We start from the raw sequence: 20,780 nt of genomic DNA on the forward strand, positions 1-20,780 counted from the left end.
TCAAAGGTTGGATACCCAATATCCAATTTTATGGGATTGGGTATAAATTGGATATTGAAATTTGAGATAAATGGGTATTGGATAACCGAAGGTCGGGTAACCAATATCCAATATATTATTTAAATGCATTTTTTAAATTAGGTTTAAGCGTTAGCAATGAATGCTTTATGTTTTGCTTAGTTGTTTAATGACTTTACGTGTTGCACAACCAACTTATATGGTTTTTATATTTTATTTAATTATTTTGATTTTTGAATTATATTATTGGTTTTCTACGTTATATTTAAATGCGTAACTTTTTATTATTTTACTTAAATATTGCATAATCAATCCCCAAAAAATATAATTGTATACTTTAAAATAAATGAAACATTAAAGGTATTAGTCAATTTAAATATTTCTATATTTATTTTAATATATAAAATTTGAATTTTTTTATTAGTTATTAACAATCGAAAGAGGGTTTTTGGTCCCCGATATATACCCGAGCGGTATTGGAGTACCCAAAATATATCGGGTTTTGGATAGACATCTCAATGATTTTTGGGTTTGGGCCCGTTTTGTCGGGTATCCACGGATACCCGTATTCCCACCCCTATGACCTAATTAATTCCCTAATTATTTTAATAAATAATATGAAAAAATAAAAGAACCAGTTGCCCTCGCGCCCCTCTCCATCCACACCCCCGCCAACCCGACCCTCCGCCGCCTCTCCACCACCGTATTCCTCATCGACGCAGCCCGCGCCGCCTCACCTACTCCATCTTCCTCCAAGACGCCACCTCCCTCTCCTCCTCCCCTCACTTCACTCATCTCCAAAAAAGACGTCGCTTCGTCCTCTCCCCGTCCCCCTACTCTCCTCCTCTCCCGCCGCAACCTCCCCTTTCCCAAACCCCCCGCCTCCACGCACGAGCTCGCGCAGCAAATCCCTCCGCCTAACCCCCGATCGCCTTACCAACTACACAAATCAATCTCACCTTCAAACGTGCAAATTCCCCAATAAACAACAAAAAAACCCCCCAAAAAACAACAAAAAAACCCCCAAATTCCTCCTCCATTCGCAACGATGATGCACATGACCTTCACAGGCGTAGGTCACCATCCCCTTCGATTCAGGGACAATTCCCTAGGGCTACTTCTCTCTCTTCGCCCTCTTCCTCTTCGGCACCTTCTACCAAGACATGGAGGAGCGCGCTCCGATAAAGCTCCTCTCGCCCAAACCCCTCCTTCCTCCGCCGAAGCTCCTCTCCTCAACAAGCTCCGGGTGCGCCGGGGGCCCAGATCCCGGAGCGGGTTTTCTTCGAGTCAATTCGCGATCGGGACGCCCGATGCGGCGGTAATGTCGTTAATGCGGTGATGAGGGGGGTCGCGAGTCGGCCATGAGGAATGCGGTGGAGAGGGCAGGGAGGTCGGGTCGGGGGGAGTGGAGTGAGGGAGAGGCGCAGTCAACTATTTTCTTTTTATTTTTTTTATATTATTTATTAAAATAATTAAGGAATTAATTAGGGAGTAAAAAATCAGAATTAAAAGCTTAATTTAGTTAAAATCGATTAAAGCCATGACCGTTAATTTTTTAACTAAATGTTGACGGGGGACCAAAATGATTAAATTTTCATAGTTCGATCAAAAATCCCAAAAAATAATGTTTAGGACCAAAAACGTAAAAAGATCATATGCCAGATTAATTTTGGCCTTTACTCTTAAATAAATATGATCATGACTTAAATTTGTTACTTTTATTTTTTTATATATAAAATACCCAAGCATCCATAGCTTAAATTTGTTCGTCGCACATTAGTTATTGAATAATTATATAGTTTAGTTCTTGTTTTACCTGCATATCATTAATTATTACTCCTACTATGTTATATTGAAACATAAAGTATACTTATAAAAAAGTCTTCCGTCTTTAGCGTTTATTGAATTTTCTATCCTCTTTATATAAAAATAATAAAAAATAATTAAAGTGGAGAAATGGTAAAATAAGAGAGATAATAATATAGATAACACTATTCTCTATATTATTCTTTCTTTTAATTTACCATTTCTTTTTTAAATTATTTTTTATCATTTAAAAAAAAAGTTAATGATGTAGTTAATGCAGACGAAGAATAAGGTATGTATGGCTACTATGGGAAGTCTAAATCAATTAGCATATCATATTTTGAAATTATTCATTTATTTCATTAAAAAAGTTAATGTCTCATTAATTAGCTAGTATGATGTGAATAAATTCCACCTTTTGAAATTATTATTAATGTTTGTTTTTGTGTTTCAATTTAAATTTGGACCGTTGGCCTCTGTTTCTCCACTACTCCACACTTCTTCCCATTCTCATAAATCATAATGCTATGAAACCAAACTTCCTGCTATATTTTTCACCAACTCAACGGCTTGCATTCTTACGATTCCACTCACTTAGATGGGGAAACGCATTCCCCTCCAAAAAGCTTCCAATCGCGAACAAAAATGGGATAAAATTTTCAACGCCTTGGTTAAACTCTCCCAGAATCTGCAGAACGAGAGGCTGATTCTTGAAGAACGAATTAAATACTTGCACGAATTCATTTATAAGGTAAAACTATCTCCAATTAAATCCATGTATACTGTCGTAGCAATAGGGTTTTTGCGTCAACTGCCGTAATTGGGGATTACAATTAATGTAGATGAAAATGGAGCAGAAAGTTAATTCTTTCAAAGCAGAATTAAATCTCGGTTTCAAGGAAAGGGAATCCATCATTTTTAAGCATAGATATGGTCAGTTTTTCTGGTTCCACGAGGATTTACCTTTTGATTTATTTTTAATTTGATATGTTTGTGTTTTGGGAATTTATCCAGGGATGTTACACTTTTGATGATTATATTGATTTATACTATAAATTGCATAGACTTATAGATTTTGTTTATTGAAAAAACATGGAATAATTGTTACACATATGATCAAGGATCATGTTATCTATCATGCTTCAAATTTGATTTCTTTTTCTTTCACTTTCCAATTTTCACTTCTTATTGCAAGTTGCAATGCATTTTATCTTATGTAAGCATTGCTTCTCTGTGGAATGCAGAGAATGCTGAGAATGAGGCAGCTGACTTCAGAGAATGGTGTGACTATCTTGTGCACAAGTGTTCAGGGCCTAGTGTATGTTCTATACACTTTGCACGCTTGATGGTTTTCCCCTTATATAAATGAATGCATATGTTCTTTTTGTTCAATATTTTCTTGCAATGTGCAGGGTGTATCGGCGATATTAGCAATAAAGGGGGAAACTCTGCTAAACAAGGTGGCACTTCAAGATGAGGTGAGGATGCTGAAAAAAGAACTTGAAAAATCTAAAGTGGCGAAGAACTCTGAGATTTCAGCTCTCTTGGCAGAGAAGGAGGTATTGTGGAATCAGTATGAGCAAATGGAGACCAGCCTCACTGAAAAATTGAGAAAGGAGCGTGATGAAGCTAAGAAAGCAAATGAAAAGGCTCAGATTCTTGTAAGCAAGGCCGATGAGTTACAAATATCAAATGAGAAGTTAAAGGCCAGTATCACTACGATGGAATCTGAATCAATTAAAAAGAATGAGGAAATTGTCAAACTTATGAAAGAAATCGAAGCCTTAAATTCCAGATCAAGGTCAGCTTCAACGTTACTGCGTCCCTCTAAGGGTGATGCTGTACCATCTTCCATGCGAGGCAAGAAAAGTAGCATCACTCGTGGAAGCACTGGAAAAGGGAGGAATGAATCAGATTCTTCACAAACCACTAAGAAGGTATACAAAGGATCAAACCCTTTTTGCTGCAAACATATTACTATGTGTCTTGCATAGCATATAACTAAATGCAAATGTATTAGAAACTTGATCAAAGAGATTGCAAGCATGTCGTTCTTTAGTATCATGAGTGAGATCTGACAGTTCACTCTATAATGCCATGATATAATGATGAATGCTGGTTCCTTTGGCTGAGCATCACAACATGGATAAGTTTTTTGTGCTTCTATTTTTTGAAACTAATCAAATGCCTGGAAATGACTAAATGTTTCAAAATCTTAAAGCGTTTTTTTCTGAGTATGATATTGGGTCCCAGTTACCTAATGTTGCTGCTATGCGCTCTTATTTTGGTTGCGGAGAACCTAATTATTACTGAAGAATGATTCTTTCCTTTTGGTTTTGGTGGACAAGTGCATAACTTTCAAGCGCAGTAGGTTCTGCGTGATAAATACGAATGGTTGTCATGAGAAACTCCTACTCTCTGTGGAGTCTTACTTTCATCGATATAAACCATTTGAATTAGTAGACTAGTAACATCTTCTGAAACCTGTAACCATTCCTTTGTGATATGTGGTGTCCCTTGTTTGAATCCTTTTCTTTTCATATATTCGTTTCCCAGATTTGCTTAACTTTCTGCAAGGATTGTATGAAATCTCTTTTGACTTTGAAGTATATCTCAGTTAAGTACCGAGGTTTCTTACCGCATCTAATAGTGATGGTTTTCAATGCAATAACGTGTCACATTTTATTGCAGACGACTCGTACAAAGCCAGGTGCTCATAAGTCAACTGGAGGAAAGGCACCTAGGAAGCGGTTGATGTTTGATACGCCTATCTTTTCCACTTAAAGATCGGCTTAGCAAACACCTGACATTTAGCAAGTATGTGTGTTTCTCTGTCACGTAATCCGTTTCAACATGACCAGAATATTCTACCATAGTGAAGTCTAGCAAACCTCCTGGAGAACTGATGGTTAAATCTCTAACATAAACTGAACAACTTATGAAGGACTGAAACTTGAATGTCGAAGTGAGTGGGAGTTTCGCCTGAGGTACATTTTGGCGTGTCTTGAATGCCCGTACGGCCTATGGTCTCGCCACATTCAGGCTGTGCGATTCTCTTACAGAAAATGATGTTCGAATCCAAAGCCTCCTTTCTTTTCTCATGTCTCACTTGAAGGGAAGTGGTTTGCAGGGAGGTAGTTGTTGTTAATTCCCAAATTGAAGAATTAATCTTCTCCAAAGTACTTGTATCTAGCAGCTGTCTGTATATATATTTTTACTGTGTAATTACTTAAATTTTCATACTACAATAGTGTCTTCCACTTGTTGCTTGTGCTATTATTTCTATCAAGGTATAGAAATATATCACTTCTTTAAAATTGATCAAGATATTTATATTTCATTTTAGTTTTTTAAATTTAAAATTGTACTTTTAACCTAGAGATGCATCATATCATATTCTTATGTTTAAAACATTCAACAACCCATGATATTGAAATATATGTGTGCTCGATGTGTATATTTAGTAATATTATTTTTAATAAATAATCAAGAGTGTGAAGATGATTAGTTCGACGTAAATGATCAAGCTGAAAATCCAAATAACATTGAATTGCATACAGAGGGAGTGAGTATATAGAAACGCAAATACTGAAATACTGGTGCTTAATCTTACAATAGAACATATGTAACAACTAACAATACAAGGAACTGATATGTGAGTGGAATGAGTTAGTCGAATGTGGGGCCTCTATTCCATTTATAGCAATAATGGACATGGAGGCGGACGGAGTACTTCACAAGCTCCGTCCATAGTAGATGTCATACTTTCCTTTTTAGTTTGTCCCACAAAAGATGTCACATTTCTTCTTTTAGAAAAAGTTCCATCATCAATTATAAAATTATATTTTCTCTCACCACTTAATACACAAAATAACATCTCCTAAAATCATGTGTCATCTTCCAAGTGTGACATCTACTATGAGACGGGGGGTGTATAACAAACTTCAAAGTTGGCACTTGCCAATCTCTTCAGTTCTTCTTGAGTACTGAAAATTTCAACTCGAACATGAAGGTCGAGTTGGTCTCGTGTAAATCCTCTTGTTCATCTACTATCCTTTTAGCTGACACCACCGCTGATCCACTGCAATGTACCAAAGAAATTGATCTCAGTGTTGCTATTTCTCCGATTTCTAATGGGATCTCCTTAAGTCGGCTTAAATGGCATAGATGAAGCTTCTGCAGAAGTGGAAAATGGGAGTTGTCTGACACAATCCAATCTTCAAGATTAATTGTACAATCCAGTTTAAGAAACTTGAGGTTTGGGAACTGACCTTCAGTCGTTTCCCACTTACCTGAACAGAAGCTACCAGCTTTTAATACAAGCTTCTCAAGAAGGGGCAATGAACCAATGTTTGGCATTAGGCCTTCCAACTCCAGACCAATAGAGCCACTAACATACAACTTCTTGAGGGAGTGTGGGAAACTAATCCTCTGCAAATAGAAATCACATCCGTAGCTAGTGGAGCAGTGGAAGTTTTCCAATTTACTCAAACACTCAAGATGGCTAAGACTATTTTCTTTCTTCCTTTCTTCGACGTCGTACTCTAGATGCAATTTCGTCACATTGGGAATTCTTTTAACAACCTCCTCATTTAAAAACAAATTCAACACTCCTTTGATGACAATGCCACTGTTGCTACTAGGAGGATTTGGGAGAATCAATTGATGACTCTCAAGATACCGAAGTTGATGCAATTTCCAAATTTCACTCGGTGCATCAAGATGCTCCCGCGAATGAATAATCAACGTGTGCAGATTCCAAAGCTTATCAATCGAAGATGGAAATTTGGACTTGTCATGAACTCTAACAGCAAGATACCGTGAGTTCACCAATTCAAACACATTGTCTAGGATATAAGAACCACTACTAGTAACTTCATCATAAACTTTGAATGTCCTTAACAATCTAAGATTGTGAGGCAGTCGGACTTCTGGAGGGATTTGATAGAGGCAATGGACAAACAGTAATATGGAACGAGCATGTGACAAAGATCCCAAGACTTCCGTTGTTAACAACCTTTCAGATTTGACAGAAAAAACAACCCGACGTTCGGTATTTATGGTGAGAGGAGAATCTCTTATGACATGATGAAACCTTTCCCTTTCAACTTCTTTTAAACACAAATCTCTCAACAAATCATGAATTTTACAATACTTCACATTTCCACTGAGTCCCAACTCATCAACTAAAACGAGATTTCTATCAACCAACTCATTAAAGCACTCTTTCGCAATGGTTTCCAAACATTTCCCACTCCTCGGTTTCAAAAATCCTTCTGAAACCCATAGCTTCTCAAGCATTGACACACGTATATTATGATCTTCCTCAAAGATACCCATATACGAAAAACATGGCTTCAAATAGTTTGGCAGACAGATATAGCTCATCCTCAATATCTTCAAGCAAAATCCATCAGAACTGTTAGTAACAATTGACTTTAAATTTTTCCCTATGCACTTCCAAAATTCTCTAGTGCACTTAAATTTTGACAAAAGACCACCTATTGTAGCAATTGTTAAAGGAAGCCCTTTACAATTTGCTACAATATTCCTTCCAATATCCTCCAAATCAAGAGGGCATCTTTCTTTCCCAAACACAATCTTACAGAACAATCCCCAACTATTAACCTCATCTAGAAATTGCATATCAACTGTGTAAGACTCATTCAACTGAGAACCCAAGTTTGATAACCTAGTTGTTACAATAATTCGACTCCTATTTTGGTAATCGGGAAAGAAAAATTTGATTCTGTCCCACACCTCTATGCTCCACATATCATCATCCATTATAACGAGATACCTCCTGCCTGATAAATACTTGTACAACTTATTTCCCAAATCGTTCTCACTCAAATCACTCGACTCTCCACTTGCTTGCAAAAGAACTTCTCTGAGTATTTCTCTAACGTTATAGGTTTGAGAAATTGTAGTCCAAGCACGAATATGAAAATCCTCCTTAACAAGTGCATTGACAAATAGTTTTTTGGTAAGAGTGGTCTTACCAATCCCTCCCATACCCACGATGGGGATGATTTCGCGTTTGCTTTGATATCCAGCCAGCTTATCCAGGACTTCATCGAACACTTGGTCGAAGCCCACCACATAGTGTCCACGTCCTTCACAGTGGAAGATGACGTTGAGGTTTGCTGCAGTGGAGCAACAGCTAAAGTCTCCATGGCTTGTTGCAGCTGAGCAACAGTTGCAGTAGTCTCCGTGACTTCATTCTTGATCAGATTCATTTCTAACTTGTGATAGAATTCCTCTTTATTTGTGGGTCGTCCGTGTAGTTTGAATCGTCTGACTTTGTTCGATCGTGGGCCAATTTTAAGCACGATTTGGGATTCAATAACATCCTCAGCTGCATAAACTGCATCAGCAATGCGACGCTCCAACGGATCAGCTTCGTCATGGTAATCGCCAACATGGGAAATATGACCATCAAGAAAATTTTGGAAGAAGGTGATGTTTTGAGTGAGGGATTGAAGTTGTGTTTTGTGGATAGAAATGGGAGGGTGAGGATGTTTCTCAAGGGTGTCTATAATATGCATAAGAGAAACCAGAGCTCCATAAGCTGCCATGATTAAGTCTTGAAGGAAAGAAGACAACCAAATTATTTGGTATTCAGTGTTGAAACAAGACAATCAATTGAGAATTCCAAACTTCAAATATGAACAACTAATGCCACCATTAGTGAGATCAATAAAATATTGATACAATAATGTGAAATGCTTTATTCTCCACTTTCACGTTATTGCGATACACATAATATACTCATTATGATAAGCTGCAGAAGCGTTGAGTTAATAATAAATCATACTACCAAACAAATAGAAATGACATGAAACTCTTTCCTTTTTCTTACATTTTCCATCCATTTCTACTTAAGCGCGCGTTGTAAAACCCTTTACTCGATAGGTAAAAGTCCACCGCATAATGACATCATCAATTGGAATTGCGGAAACTCAAACAAAAACACATTACGAAAAATTTATCAAATTAGAACATTGTAGTGGAAATGGACTATCCAAAGCTTCATACCAGATACACTTTCTAAACTTTCTCAAACCACTAATGCCTCGCTGAAGATGCAGCTGCTGCGCTTCTCTAATGTCAAAATCTATAGCTTAACTGTAGGGAGGGAGAAGAGCTTAGAAAGCCCAGTAGAGTATTCATATACTAAAACAAAATTATTCAGAATTTCTACCAACATATTTACATAAGTAGATATCTAATGCGTGCAGGGGTGCTTAAATGGTTCTCGGTTAACCGAAATCGGCCGATTAATTGAGGAATCGGGAACTGGGAACCGGAAAACCGGTTTCAGTTCCAGTATCGGTTCCAACTTTTTATTTTATATAAAAGCGGTTCCGGTTCCTAACGGAGAATTAGATTACAATTCAATTTTATATTTTTATATAATTTAATATACTAATAAATCTAACGTAATTGAATTGAAATAAAATAAATTAAAACATTGAGTGATTTTAAGATTTAAACAAAGTTAAATTTGCAAGCTCTGTTTTCTAAATCATTTAAAATATTTTAACTGTGATGTTTTGAATTTATAATTATTTTCCAATTCATTTTTTTTGAACTAACTACTATGAGTAGAACATCATAAGTTTGTTTATAATTTCCAAAAGAACTACTCCCTCTGTCCCATTAGAAATGAAACGTTTTTCTTTTTGGTTTGTCACATTAAAATGAAACGTTTCTAAAAATGGAAACAATACTCTCTCTACCTTTTCTTTTATCTTACTTTACTCTCTTACTTTACTCTCTCTTTATTTATTAATTAACTCATAAAACAACACTACATAAAATCATGTGCCGAAAAGTAAATGTTGCATATTTAATGAGACGGGGGGAGTATATAAATACAATATCATTCCATATGATAGAAATTTAACTTTATAACAAATTTATGTATTATACGATTTTAACTTGTTTGTGAATGATTTATTAACTATTCCGTATTAAACCTAAAAGTCACAACAAGATCAATTAGTATTGCAAATTGATGGGGTTTGGTGCCCCTTGCACAGCGGAAGACTTGTACAAAACAAATAAATCAGATAAGGATCTATTTGACCGATTATGCGATTAATCAATTCACATGTTAAACAGATAATTGCATGCTAGAACGCAAATAATTCATACTCAAAAAAAGTAAATCCTAAAACATGAATCCTACGGTTTAGAGTTACCGAATTGATTCTCCAAAGAATCGTCGAATGCTCGCGCCTTCTCCACGATGATCTTCAATACTAGACCACAGATCTTCTCTCTGGGTTCCCGAACTCAGTACTCTCGATATCGTGGTGGGCTGATCTTATCAAAATACTAGGACTCGAATAAAAAAGAAAGAAGAAATCTTTCTCCAAGTAGGAGAGAAATTCGAACTCCTCTAAGTAGAGGGAGACGAAAAATATGAGTAATAATAATGAATGATTTCTGTCTCGCTTTATTCTCCTATTTATATTAAGTTCCTTTTCGGGCCCAGACATGGATCTATGGAAGGCTTTTGGATACCGGCTCCCCCAATTAGCTTTTTACTAATTAAATTGAACCCACAATTTAATACAAGCTTATATTGGAATATTACGAGCAGCCACTACAGAAAGTAATATTGAACTCTCCCCATCCAAATCCGAAATTACAAGTAATCCCAGGTTTCCACTTTGTTTATTATTTATTTCCGCTTAAGATATAAATGTCCATTAATTAATTAATGTCTACATATGGACTTAATTAATTAACATCTTATTAATTCCAGAGTGGACTTAGCAAGCAATATTTATTTATTATTCATAGAGCGATAAAACTTCAACTGGCCAGTTTTCCGAATAATAAAACCTTGTTCGAGCTCCTCTTGAGGACATTATCAAACGAGACTCACATCGCGCACGTTTCAACATAATAGCAATCCTAGCACCGCTAGATATTAATCACCACTACCCAATATATCAGGATTATTGGGTTACGAAAAACCCGCACCATTTGATAAGTCAAAGTAGTGCATAATCAATACCGTATGCTCAATGCTAACATATGTAGATTAAGAAATAGTATTTTATCAAGACCTAGTCCTTCAGTTAGATAGCATAAAGACATGTCTTGTTGTTAGATCCGTTCAGTTCTATACCACACTAATGTCATCTTATTTTAAGAAGGCTTAGAAATATGCGTGGATCGACATTGCAACCTTTCACGATAGGTGAGTCTAAGCCATCTAGGTTGTGAAATTCTTCTTTTTCTTTTTGCAAAGCATTGCATGTAGATCTGACCGTGTTACCTTAAAGTGGACGACGCCCACAACCGGTCCTACTAAGCAAAGACTTAGACTTTGTTTGCTTCTTATACATTTAAATGTTTATAAAACATCTTATAAATGCACAAGCAAACACAATGTAATAATATACTGATTCTATTCGTGCGAAACTGCTCGAATAATACTGAATCGGGTTAAAAATAGATTATAGAGTTTTACGTATACAAGCAAGATTCTATTCGAGCGAAACTTGCTCGAAACATGCTTTTCAGTATACCAAACCTAACACAAATTCTATCGAATATTTATTTAGCAAAAAAAAGAGGAAATAGAATTCAATTTTAAAATTCCTTTAAAAAAAATGCTAAATTTTAGAACTCCTTATTTTATAAAAGAATTGTCAACACAAACTAGTCCACCCTACTACACTTAGCATCCTCTTACCTATTTATGAATATTATTGTATTGTTGGCATACATTTTTTCATGTATTTATTTGAATTTCAGGTATTATTTGTTATTTTTTAAATGATTGATTATTACTTTATTAGTATTGAATTATTTAAAATTATAAAACAAATTTGGATTAAAATTATACATCGTTCCTGGTTCCGGTCTCGGTTCCGATTCTTGGATTTATGAAAAATTGAAATCCATCAATCGATCCGGTTTAGAACCGGAACCGGCCGAATAGGCAGGCCTAGATGCGTGCTACATCAAAAACCTCTCTATTACAATTTCAGAATTGGGTGTTAAAATGTTATTTGGGTAGTTTGGTCATTGCATAGAGTCTGTGAGGAAAATAATCATAGAAAAAAGTGTAAAAGTTAAAAAATCTCTTATTTTGAAAATTTCGCATCTTCGATGTCATAAATGAAAGGTCAGTTCATTTAATGTCAAATTTTGAAAGATCAGCGAAATTAATCATTTTTTTTGAAATTTCTGGTGTACTGTGGTGAAAAATATCAAATTGTGGTGTTCTTCTGTCATTTGGTAAATATTGTTTAAGAAATAATAAAAAAAAAAAATGGAAAAATAGATAAAAGTTTTAAAATCCCTTATTCTGAAAGATCTCATGTTATTCTGAAAGAACTCATGTTTCGAAAGGTAGCAAATTCAATCCCAAACTTTGAAAGGGCATGCGAATTGAGTGCGAAATCTCTCTAGTTTTTATAGAACATATATAAGAATACTGATAACCATCCCATTTCATCCTCACACCCTACTTTAATTTACCCAGAAAGTATTCATCAAAAACAATTCCACCAAAAGTATCCAATTTTCATTTCAAATTACTTGGAAAGCTGGCGAAAATGCCTGAAGAAGATTCGAAAAGGGTGAAGAAAGAACAAGTCGAAGAAGACGACGATGACGACGAGAGCTTAGCCTCCGCATTCGCTAATCGCAGGAAAAAATCGCTCAGCACCACCAATGCCAGGAAAGAGCAGCAAAGCAAACTGAAAAAAGAGGAGGTTGATGAAGATTTCAAAGAGCCCGCTATAAACAAACCTCCCCCTAAGGTTAATTTTCGCGGCTTCGGTTCAATTCCTCGTAATCTATAATTGCGCTATGGTTTAATGTAGTTGCTGTGATTTTTGTGTGTAGGGGCAGAAGAAGAGGAAGAAGGAAGAGGAAGTGGCGAAGAAGGGATCCAAAGGCGGTGAGAGTAAGAAGAGGGAGAAGAAAGTATTCGATTTGCCTGGTCAAAAGAGGGATCCTCCTGAGGAAGTGAGTTTTGTAATTTATATATAATGCTTGATTCTGTTATTGTGTCTCTAAAATTGATGAATTTGTTGTGAATTTTGGATTCAGAGAGAGCCATTGAGAATTTTCTATGAGACTCTGTACAATCAGGTGCCAGCTAGTGAGATGGCTGCAATATGGTATGCCTTCTCTTTCCCCAAATTTTATGTGAATTAATGCAATACATACAAATTATGCTCTTCTTATTTAGCTTTGTAGAAATAGATTCTCTACACCTCTAATGAACCAGCACCGCACCATTGTGGATCATTTATAGTACTAGTCAGTAGTCACCGCTTATTTGACTTTCTCGGCAACGAGGAGGAACAGATAAATTGCCTTTGGGTGGAATTGGACTTTGATGCTAAGCTAGTTTACCCTTATTGTTGCTAGAAAGGGATGTCTTAAGATATTTTATACACTGCTCATTGTGTTTGAACTGGTTCTTCCAATCCCATATAGTAAGATTGGAAGAAGCAGAGGCGATTGCGCGATTGAATTTGGTTAGAGCTGCAGCCTGTGTTATGCCAATTGCGCTATCCTAGACTGGAAGAGACGTGTGCTGATATTTCAACAAAATATTGACCTCCGAAATTACTTTGCTTCAACATTGAGCTTGGCTATTTAGTTAATCTAAACTATCAATATATCACGCGTCTCAATATTAACCGTCTTTTAAATGCTCTGCACGACAATTTCTATGTCTGAGATTCTAGTGCATGAGTATCTTTTTTCTTCAGTTCAGATGCCTATGGTGAACCATATTTTTTTATGATTTACGAATGTATTGCATATGAAGAAAGTGTTAACAGGGGATTTACTTTTTGATAGACGATTAATGATGTGTTTTTGTATGTTAGTCCATTTAGCTTTCTATCGCTTAACTGTTTGTCAAACTACATCAAATATTACTGCTTGATGATAAGTAGAAATGTCTTTCACTGAGATTTTTGCATACCTCCAGCAATTTTGATTTGCTAGATGATCCATATCATTAGAGCTTCCAAATCACTCTTCTGCTACTTATGGTCCAACTCCACTCGAATAGTGTATCTTTTGTTAACTTAATTCTAGGTGTCTTACTGCTTACTGTTTCACGTGGAATCAGTAGAATAATAAACTCCATTGCTTGATCCGGTGGTCTAATGTTGGTGCTTGCCTTTATACTGCATCAATTCCAAAGTGGACTGACCTTCATTCGGGGTTGGAAAAGTTATTGCAGTTAGTTGTGTTCCTGTTCTTGAATCTGTTTCCCAAATCCCAATTAGAACAATCATGTAGTTACATTTAATTTATGTTGGTGTAGGATGATGGAGTGTGGTTTGCTTCCAAAGGAGAAAGCAAAAAAGGTCTTTGACAGAAAACAGAAGAAGGCACAACAGCAGAAGCTCAGTTCACCAATGAAAACCGTTGTCACTGTCAAGAAGAAAGCTGAAGGTGTTACTGTTACCAAGAAATCATCAAGCATCGCTGTTTCGGCTCAGAAGAAGACACCGGGTACGAATCCGAAGAAGCAGTCGAGGAAAGGAAAGAGCAACGACTCTGATGAAGACTCGGATGATGATTTTGTTAGTACTAAAAGGCCAAAGAAAGGAAGAGCATAGTATCTTATGCTACTAGGTAGCCTATTGACTTCTTTTTTTCTTTCTAAGGGATGATGTGATAAATCTTCATTGATTTTCAACATGATCTTGGAGCTTCATCTTTTAAGGAAAGAAAGGGCTTCGCTTGTTTACTGCCTGCCATTTTTCTTGCTTGTTATCCTACATTCAATTCTATCTCTTCCTTCATGTTGAATTCACTCTCTTTTTATTCTAGATACTACACTAATACAAGTAACACATACGTCCTTTGGCCTACTATAATTGAGTTGTCGCACTATAATTGAGTTATTTTCTTTTTTCAGTTCACTTTTCTACATTATTCTTTCTTTACTTTTCTACGTTATTTTCTTTCACTTAACTTACTACTAAACATCATTTTCTTAAATCTCGTGCTCAAAAGTTTTATCTTCTCTTATTTAATCGGCAGGTTGATTCTGTGTAACTTTCAAAAATAGTTAGTAGTATAACATAATTTTGATATTTTTCTCAATTGTCCACTGATTTATAAATTATGTATGATTTGTAAGTTGAAAGTTCATAATCTTTTGCAAATTTGTATGTCACTCCAAAAAGTCATTGACTTTAGTATAAAAAATACTCCCTTCGTCCCCCATCAACTTTACCCCCAAATCAACAATTCAACTTGTGATCGTTGGTTCAGTGATATATATCTCGACCTCTCACAGTGGAAACCTGGGTCCGATTCTCTTCACCCAACGCCTTTTGGACATATTTTGTACTCCCTCTGTCCGACGTTACTTGAGTCACTTCTTTTTTGCACTCATTTTACAAAAATTTTAATAAATAGTTAGAGTGGAGAAAAAATTAAGTAAGAGAGAGAATAATGTAGGGAAGAGTCTTATTTACATTATTTTTTCTCTTACTTAATTTTTTCTCAATATTAACTATTTATTAAAATTTTTACAAAACGAGTGCAAAAAAGAAGTGACTCAAGTAACGTGGGACGGAGGGAGTATTGTACTATATTCTTAAATCTTGTACTCCCTCCGTCCCACTGCCACATTAGAAGTCACTTTGACTTTTCTACACTTGTTTTTTTTTTTAAAATGATAATAAAAGTTAGAGTAGAGAAATAATAAAGTAAAGGGAGAATAATGTAGAAGAGGACGGAGGAATATTTTTAATATGATACATATATATTTATTTTTCTGTTTTTCAATCAAATGTATTTTATATTTTTTTATCTTTTTATTTTTTTTTTGAAAAAATTTCTATTGGATATAAAACCAACACAATTCACACACGTCATTTTTTCTGTTTATTTATCGAAAAATTGGACGCTTTTTTTTTATCTTTATTACTTTTGTTTTTTGATATTTTAATATTTTTTTATCTTTATTATTTTTGTTTTTTGATATTTTAATAGATTTCAATTCTCTTCAAATGCATATTGTTTTGTCATAATATATACAATAATTAGCTTTTATCTTTCCGATTTTCTTCTAATGCACATTTATTTAGGGTTTTTATAATAAAATTAAAATCATAGATTTTGAGCGAGAATTTATTAAAATAAAAATGATTGGTTAGATTTTGAAGCTTCGAAGAACCTTGGATCTGCCACTGCGTGTAACTAACCTAGAAAAGTTAATTTTGAGTAGAAGTAGTATTTGACACATAAACACATGGAATGAGCATTTGGCGTTCTACATGCACAGTTTGCGATCATCAAGTGTTCATAGTGTTTAAGAGCATCCGCAGCGGTGCACTTGTGGAAGAGCACCCGCTGTGCTCTTGCCGATGGCACGGACGTGCTCTTGCTGAATAGCAGGCTGATGCGGCGCCTCCTGATTGGGCGGTGATGCCCAATCACCCAATGCGCGACTGAACTCGTTTTTATTCCATTAATTTTTATTTTTTTAAATTCATAAAAAATCAAAAATAATCTGAAAGAAATTAAAAAAAATCGGATTCCCAAAAATATAGCCGTTTTTTTACCTTTTTTTTCATTTTTTTAATCTATTTTAATTTTTATCCCAAAATCATCTATAAATACCCACATTCATTCATCATCATTCTTTATATCAAATTATCTCTCATTCATTTGGGCGAAATTCGGCCACGAGTAGTGGGATTTTTTAATTCACACGCGCTTTAGTTCCTTGCATGATTACAATTTTGTTTTATTTTCATAAATATGATTTTAAGGTTTGAATTTTGTATTTATCGTAATATGTATTTTCTTTCTTGAAAAGTGTGAATATTTTGTTAGTACGAGTTTTAATGCATAATTGGTAGAGTATTCTTATTGGAAAATGAGCCCAACCTCATTAGAGAGAAATGCGTTTCTAAAATTATAAATTTCATATTTTTCAGAAATAGATTTCAAAGGAAAGAGTTCATACTTTTCATAGAAGTAAGAGAGTATAATTTTTGAATTTTAATTTTATAGTCCACTAATTTTATATTCACTGATTTTAAAATGAAAATAAGAGCATCCCCATCTGTGCTCTTAGTAGCTAAGAGCACGGAAGTGGGTCCGGACCCACTTTTACTCCTTGTCCTTAGCTAAGAGCACAACACCCACATCCGTGCTCTTAGCTAAGGACAAGCTCAAGGCTCCCGCTATTCTATTATTCAATTTAAATATTTCAATTACTAAAAACATTTCTATGTTATAAAAATACATTAAAAAATAAAAATTACATAATTAAAATCCTAAAAAATAAAAATTACATAATTAAAATCTTAAAAAATAAAAATACATAATTAAAATCCTAGAAAATAAAAAAAAAAGATGAGAGAATGTAGATGATAGAATAGATGAAATGTGATTTTTTTTTATATTGTAATGGGGGTATTTATAGATGAAAATGCGATTTTTGGGAAAAAAATTGAAAAATAAATTAAAAGTGGATAGAAAACGGATATAATTTTTTGGGAAGTGGGAAAATATTTTTTTTTATTTAAAAACATTTTTTAAAATAAATTTTGAATTTAAAAAAAATAAAAATAAATTTGAATATACCAACGGCTATGCCGTTGGCCAATCAGAACACGCCACGTAAGGCTGCTCAGCGGCACGGACGTGTTTTTAGCTAAGAGCAGCGCCGTGCCACTGACACGGACGGATAGCTCGCAGCAGCGACGGACGAGCTCGTCCTTGCCGCTGGCACGGGCGAACGAACGACGAAAAACCTACCGCTGTTGATGCTCGGATTTCTTGTTTGAGTAGGAATATGAATATTTGAGTTTTTCTCGTTCCTTCTCTTCGATAAGAATAGAGATTTGAAATGATATGAATTCCTCTATATTGTAGAAAATGTGAGGGAGGCCCATCAAATAGAAAGAAGTCAAATGGAATGCCCTAGCCCACCGTCAGCAGGCGCAAATGTACAGCCGAGACACAGAGTATCCCATCTCCCCGCCGTGGGCCCCACAGCCAGCGGTTTGATTGTCCGCATTCATCCCACCCCTCCGGTTCCCATCTTCTAAATATCACGCCTTCCCCACATAACTGCTCGCACCACGTATTTGAGTCACTGCAGAGAAAATCTCGGCACTCTCTCTCTTGCTTCAAATATCTCCCTCCCATTTCACTACTTCCCCATCCCATCACCAACTGCCCTCACTTTCACGCAGACACAGTAAACTCACACACACTATGAGAGAAATCCTGCACATCCAGGGCGGCCAATGCGGCAACCAGATCGGCTCCAAATTCTGGGAGGTCATCTGCGACGAGCACGGCGTCGATCCTACCGGCAGGTACAAGGGCGACGGCTCCGAGTCCGATACTCAGTTGGAGCGGATCAATGTCTACTTCAATGAGGCTTCCGGCGGCAGGTACGTCCCACGCGCCGTCCTCATGGATCTGGAGCCTGGCACCATGGATTCCATCAGATCCGGTCCCTACGGCCAGATCTTCCGCCCCGACAATTTTGTCTTCGGCCAGTCCGGCGCCGGTAACAATTGGGCTAAGGGGCATTACACTGAGGGCGCCGAGCTCATTGATTCCGTCCTCGATGTTGTCAGGAAGGAAGCTGAGAACTGCGACTGCTTGCAAGGTTGTTTTCGATTTTGCTTTCACTTTCATACTTATGCATTTCAAATTCTCGGCTATTGACTGTTGATTAGCTAAGTCCTCTGCTTTGCTTGATCTGTTGAAATTGCTTCAAGTATTTTTTTTGCTATTTTGTTGACTTCTAGCCCTAGTATGTCTAGTTGTGTCTCAGTGTTCGTAGTGAATGTGTTGAATCTGTGCTATTTGTCCGTGGTTAATCTATTTGATGTGGTCTTTGCGGTTTTATAAGCAAATATTATTAGGTTTTGTTTAGTGAGTTCGAGAATGCAATTTTTCTATAGCATAGTTCAGATGCTTATTTCGGTTGATTTAAATCAGGCGTTTGTTACTTGGAATTCAATTCGATGTGGCTTGATTTAGCAATGTAATGTGGCAGGAAATAGTTGATCTGTCAATGTGACTTTTGCTTTGTATACATTTTGAATGAACATGCCTGGATTCATTCACATTGTGCGTTGCTCGATATGGTAATGTAAATAGAGTATAATGTACCAAGGCAGTGAGATCTATGTACGGTGACATGATGATATGATAACCATGAATTTGAGGAATTGGTAGGTCCCTTATCTTAATTGTGGTGTAACTGCTGCACCAACTTGGTGGAGTCCTTGCCTTTTTCTTGTCTCAACTCCTTTTGTCTTTTTAACTTGGTTTATTAAACTGATATTTTGGGATTTTAGGTCAATCAGCACACATTAAAGATATAATCTGTCACTGCTTTTTTAAATAAAGCAGTCACTGTTCATGAGAAATTCTTTCTATGCTTGATGATTATTGTTAACATTCATTGAAGATATGTATGGACTTTATTTGGTTCTTACTTTTGCAAAACATCAAAACTTTTGAGCTTCATTTCATCTTCAGCATTTTAATGATTACATGTAGCACTCAGAAACTCGTATCAATTAATTAATGCAATAATTCTTTAAGTAAAGTGAACATAATGATGATGTGTATAGTTTTTCTTGTTACCTGAAACTGAGGTGAATTTACTTTTACTACCTTATTTCTGTTTTACAATAACTTATGACTAAACCTTTGGTGGTTTTGTTATTGCCAGGATTTCAGGTTTGTCACTCACTTGGAGGAGGCACAGGTTCTGGCATGGGAACTCTCTTGATTTCAAAGATCAGAGAAGAGTATCCAGACAGAATGATGCTTACTTTCTCTGTTTTCCCTTCACCAAAGGTCTCAGACACTGTTGTTGAACCATATAATGCTACTCTCTCAGTGCACCAGTTGGTGGAGAATGCAGATGAATGCATGGTCCTTGATAATGAGGCTCTCTATGATATCTGTTTCAGGACTTTGAAGCTCAGTACACCAAGCTGTGAGTATTAAGAAACAGTATAGGGCTTTTAACATTTCAGAGTAAAAGCTAGTGAATGATCTTCCTTTTGTTTTATTTTGCAGTTGGTGATTTGAACCATTTGATCTCTGCAACTATGAGTGGTGTTACATGTTGTTTGAGATTCCCTGGTCAGCTGAACTCCGATCTCAGGAAACTGGCAGTGAATTTGATTCCATTCCCACGTCTCCACTTCTTCATGGTGGGGTTTGCTCCACTCACCTCCCGTGGATCACAGCATTACATATCTCTAACTGTCCCTGAGCTAACGCAACAAATGTGGGACTCAAAGAATATGATGTGTGCTGCTGATCCTCGCCACGGGCGCTACTTGACAGCCTCTGCCATGTTCCGGGGTAAAATGAGCACCAAGGAGGTGGACGAACAGATGCTTAATGTGCAGAACAAGAACTCATCATACTTTGTTGAGTGGATCCCAAACAATGTCAAGTCCAGCGTATGTGATATTCCACCCACAGGACTGAAGATGTCGTCGACTTTCGTTGGTAACTCAACGTCAATCCAAGAGATGTTCCGCAGGGTGAGCGAGCAGTTCACAGCCATGTTTAGGCGCAAGGCTTTCTTACATTGGTACACCGGGGAGGGAATGGACGAGATGGAGTTTACTGAAGCAGAGAGTAACATGAACGATCTGGTGGCAGAGTACCAGCAATATCAGGATGCGACCGCGGATGAAGAAGAAGACTATGAAGAAGAGGGTGCTGAAGAAGACTATGAGGGCTAAAAGAAACTGGTTATGAAGAAGAATATTACTCCTATTTTGCTGCTTTTGTGTGTGTTGATCAGATGGTGTATTATCTTCACATCCTATTTCATTTGTTCTATGCTTTCAACTTACATCTATCTTTACTACTGGCTTTTGTTTGTTGGTATTAAAACTTTATGTGCATTTGTTTGGTATCCAAATTCATTGTTTTTTGTTTGA

At 36.3% G+C, this 20,780-nt stretch overlaps 4 protein-coding genes across 4 annotated transcripts; 3 read left to right on the forward strand and 1 right to left on the reverse strand.

Annotated features, from left to right (window-relative positions):
* The first annotated feature begins 2,339 nt into the window (after window positions 1-2,339).
* LOC125221494 lies at window positions 2,340-5,084 on the forward strand. The gene is made up of 5 exons (XM_048123612.1): window positions 2,340-2,575; window positions 2,667-2,757; window positions 3,069-3,142; window positions 3,237-3,761; window positions 4,516-5,084. Exons 1-5 carry the CDS (start codon window positions 2,423-2,425, stop codon window positions 4,606-4,608), a joined length of 936 nt encoding a protein of 311 aa, XP_047979569.1. The 5' UTR covers window positions 2,340-2,422; the 3' UTR covers window positions 4,609-5,084.
* A 795-nt stretch (window positions 5,085-5,879) lies between these two features.
* LOC125223271 (putative late blight resistance protein homolog R1A-10) lies at window positions 5,880-8,399 on the reverse strand. The gene is made up of 2 exons (XM_048126343.1): window positions 6,096-8,399; window positions 5,880-6,000 (listed from the first exon to the last, which is right to left on the reverse strand). Exons 1-2 carry the CDS (start codon window positions 7,837-7,839, stop codon window positions 5,969-5,971), a joined length of 1,776 nt encoding a protein of 591 aa, XP_047982300.1. The 5' UTR covers window positions 7,840-8,399; the 3' UTR covers window positions 5,880-5,968.
* Window positions 8,400-12,168: 3,769 nt separating this feature from the next.
* Window positions 12,169-14,582, forward strand: LOC125223276 (vicilin-like seed storage protein At2g18540). Its single transcript, XM_048126352.1, has 4 exons — window positions 12,169-12,614; window positions 12,700-12,822; window positions 12,907-12,977; window positions 14,144-14,582. The coding sequence occupies exons 1-4, from the start codon at window positions 12,408-12,410 to the stop codon at window positions 14,439-14,441; spliced, it is 699 nt and encodes a 232-aa protein (XP_047982309.1). The 5' UTR covers window positions 12,169-12,407; the 3' UTR covers window positions 14,442-14,582.
* Window positions 14,583-17,965: 3,383 nt separating this feature from the next.
* LOC125223274 (tubulin beta-3 chain-like) lies at window positions 17,966-20,780 on the forward strand. The gene is made up of 3 exons (XM_048126347.1): window positions 17,966-18,469; window positions 19,547-19,816; window positions 19,900-20,780. The coding sequence occupies exons 1-3, from the start codon at window positions 18,067-18,069 to the stop codon at window positions 20,577-20,579; spliced, it is 1,353 nt and encodes a 450-aa protein (XP_047982304.1). The 5' UTR covers window positions 17,966-18,066; the 3' UTR covers window positions 20,580-20,780.

Source organism: Salvia hispanica, chromosome 4 (assembly GCF_023119035.1).
Source record: "Salvia hispanica cultivar TCC Black 2014 chromosome 4, UniMelb_Shisp_WGS_1.0, whole genome shotgun sequence".
NCBI classification, from domain to species: domain Eukaryota; kingdom Viridiplantae; phylum Streptophyta; class Magnoliopsida; order Lamiales; family Lamiaceae; genus Salvia; species Salvia hispanica.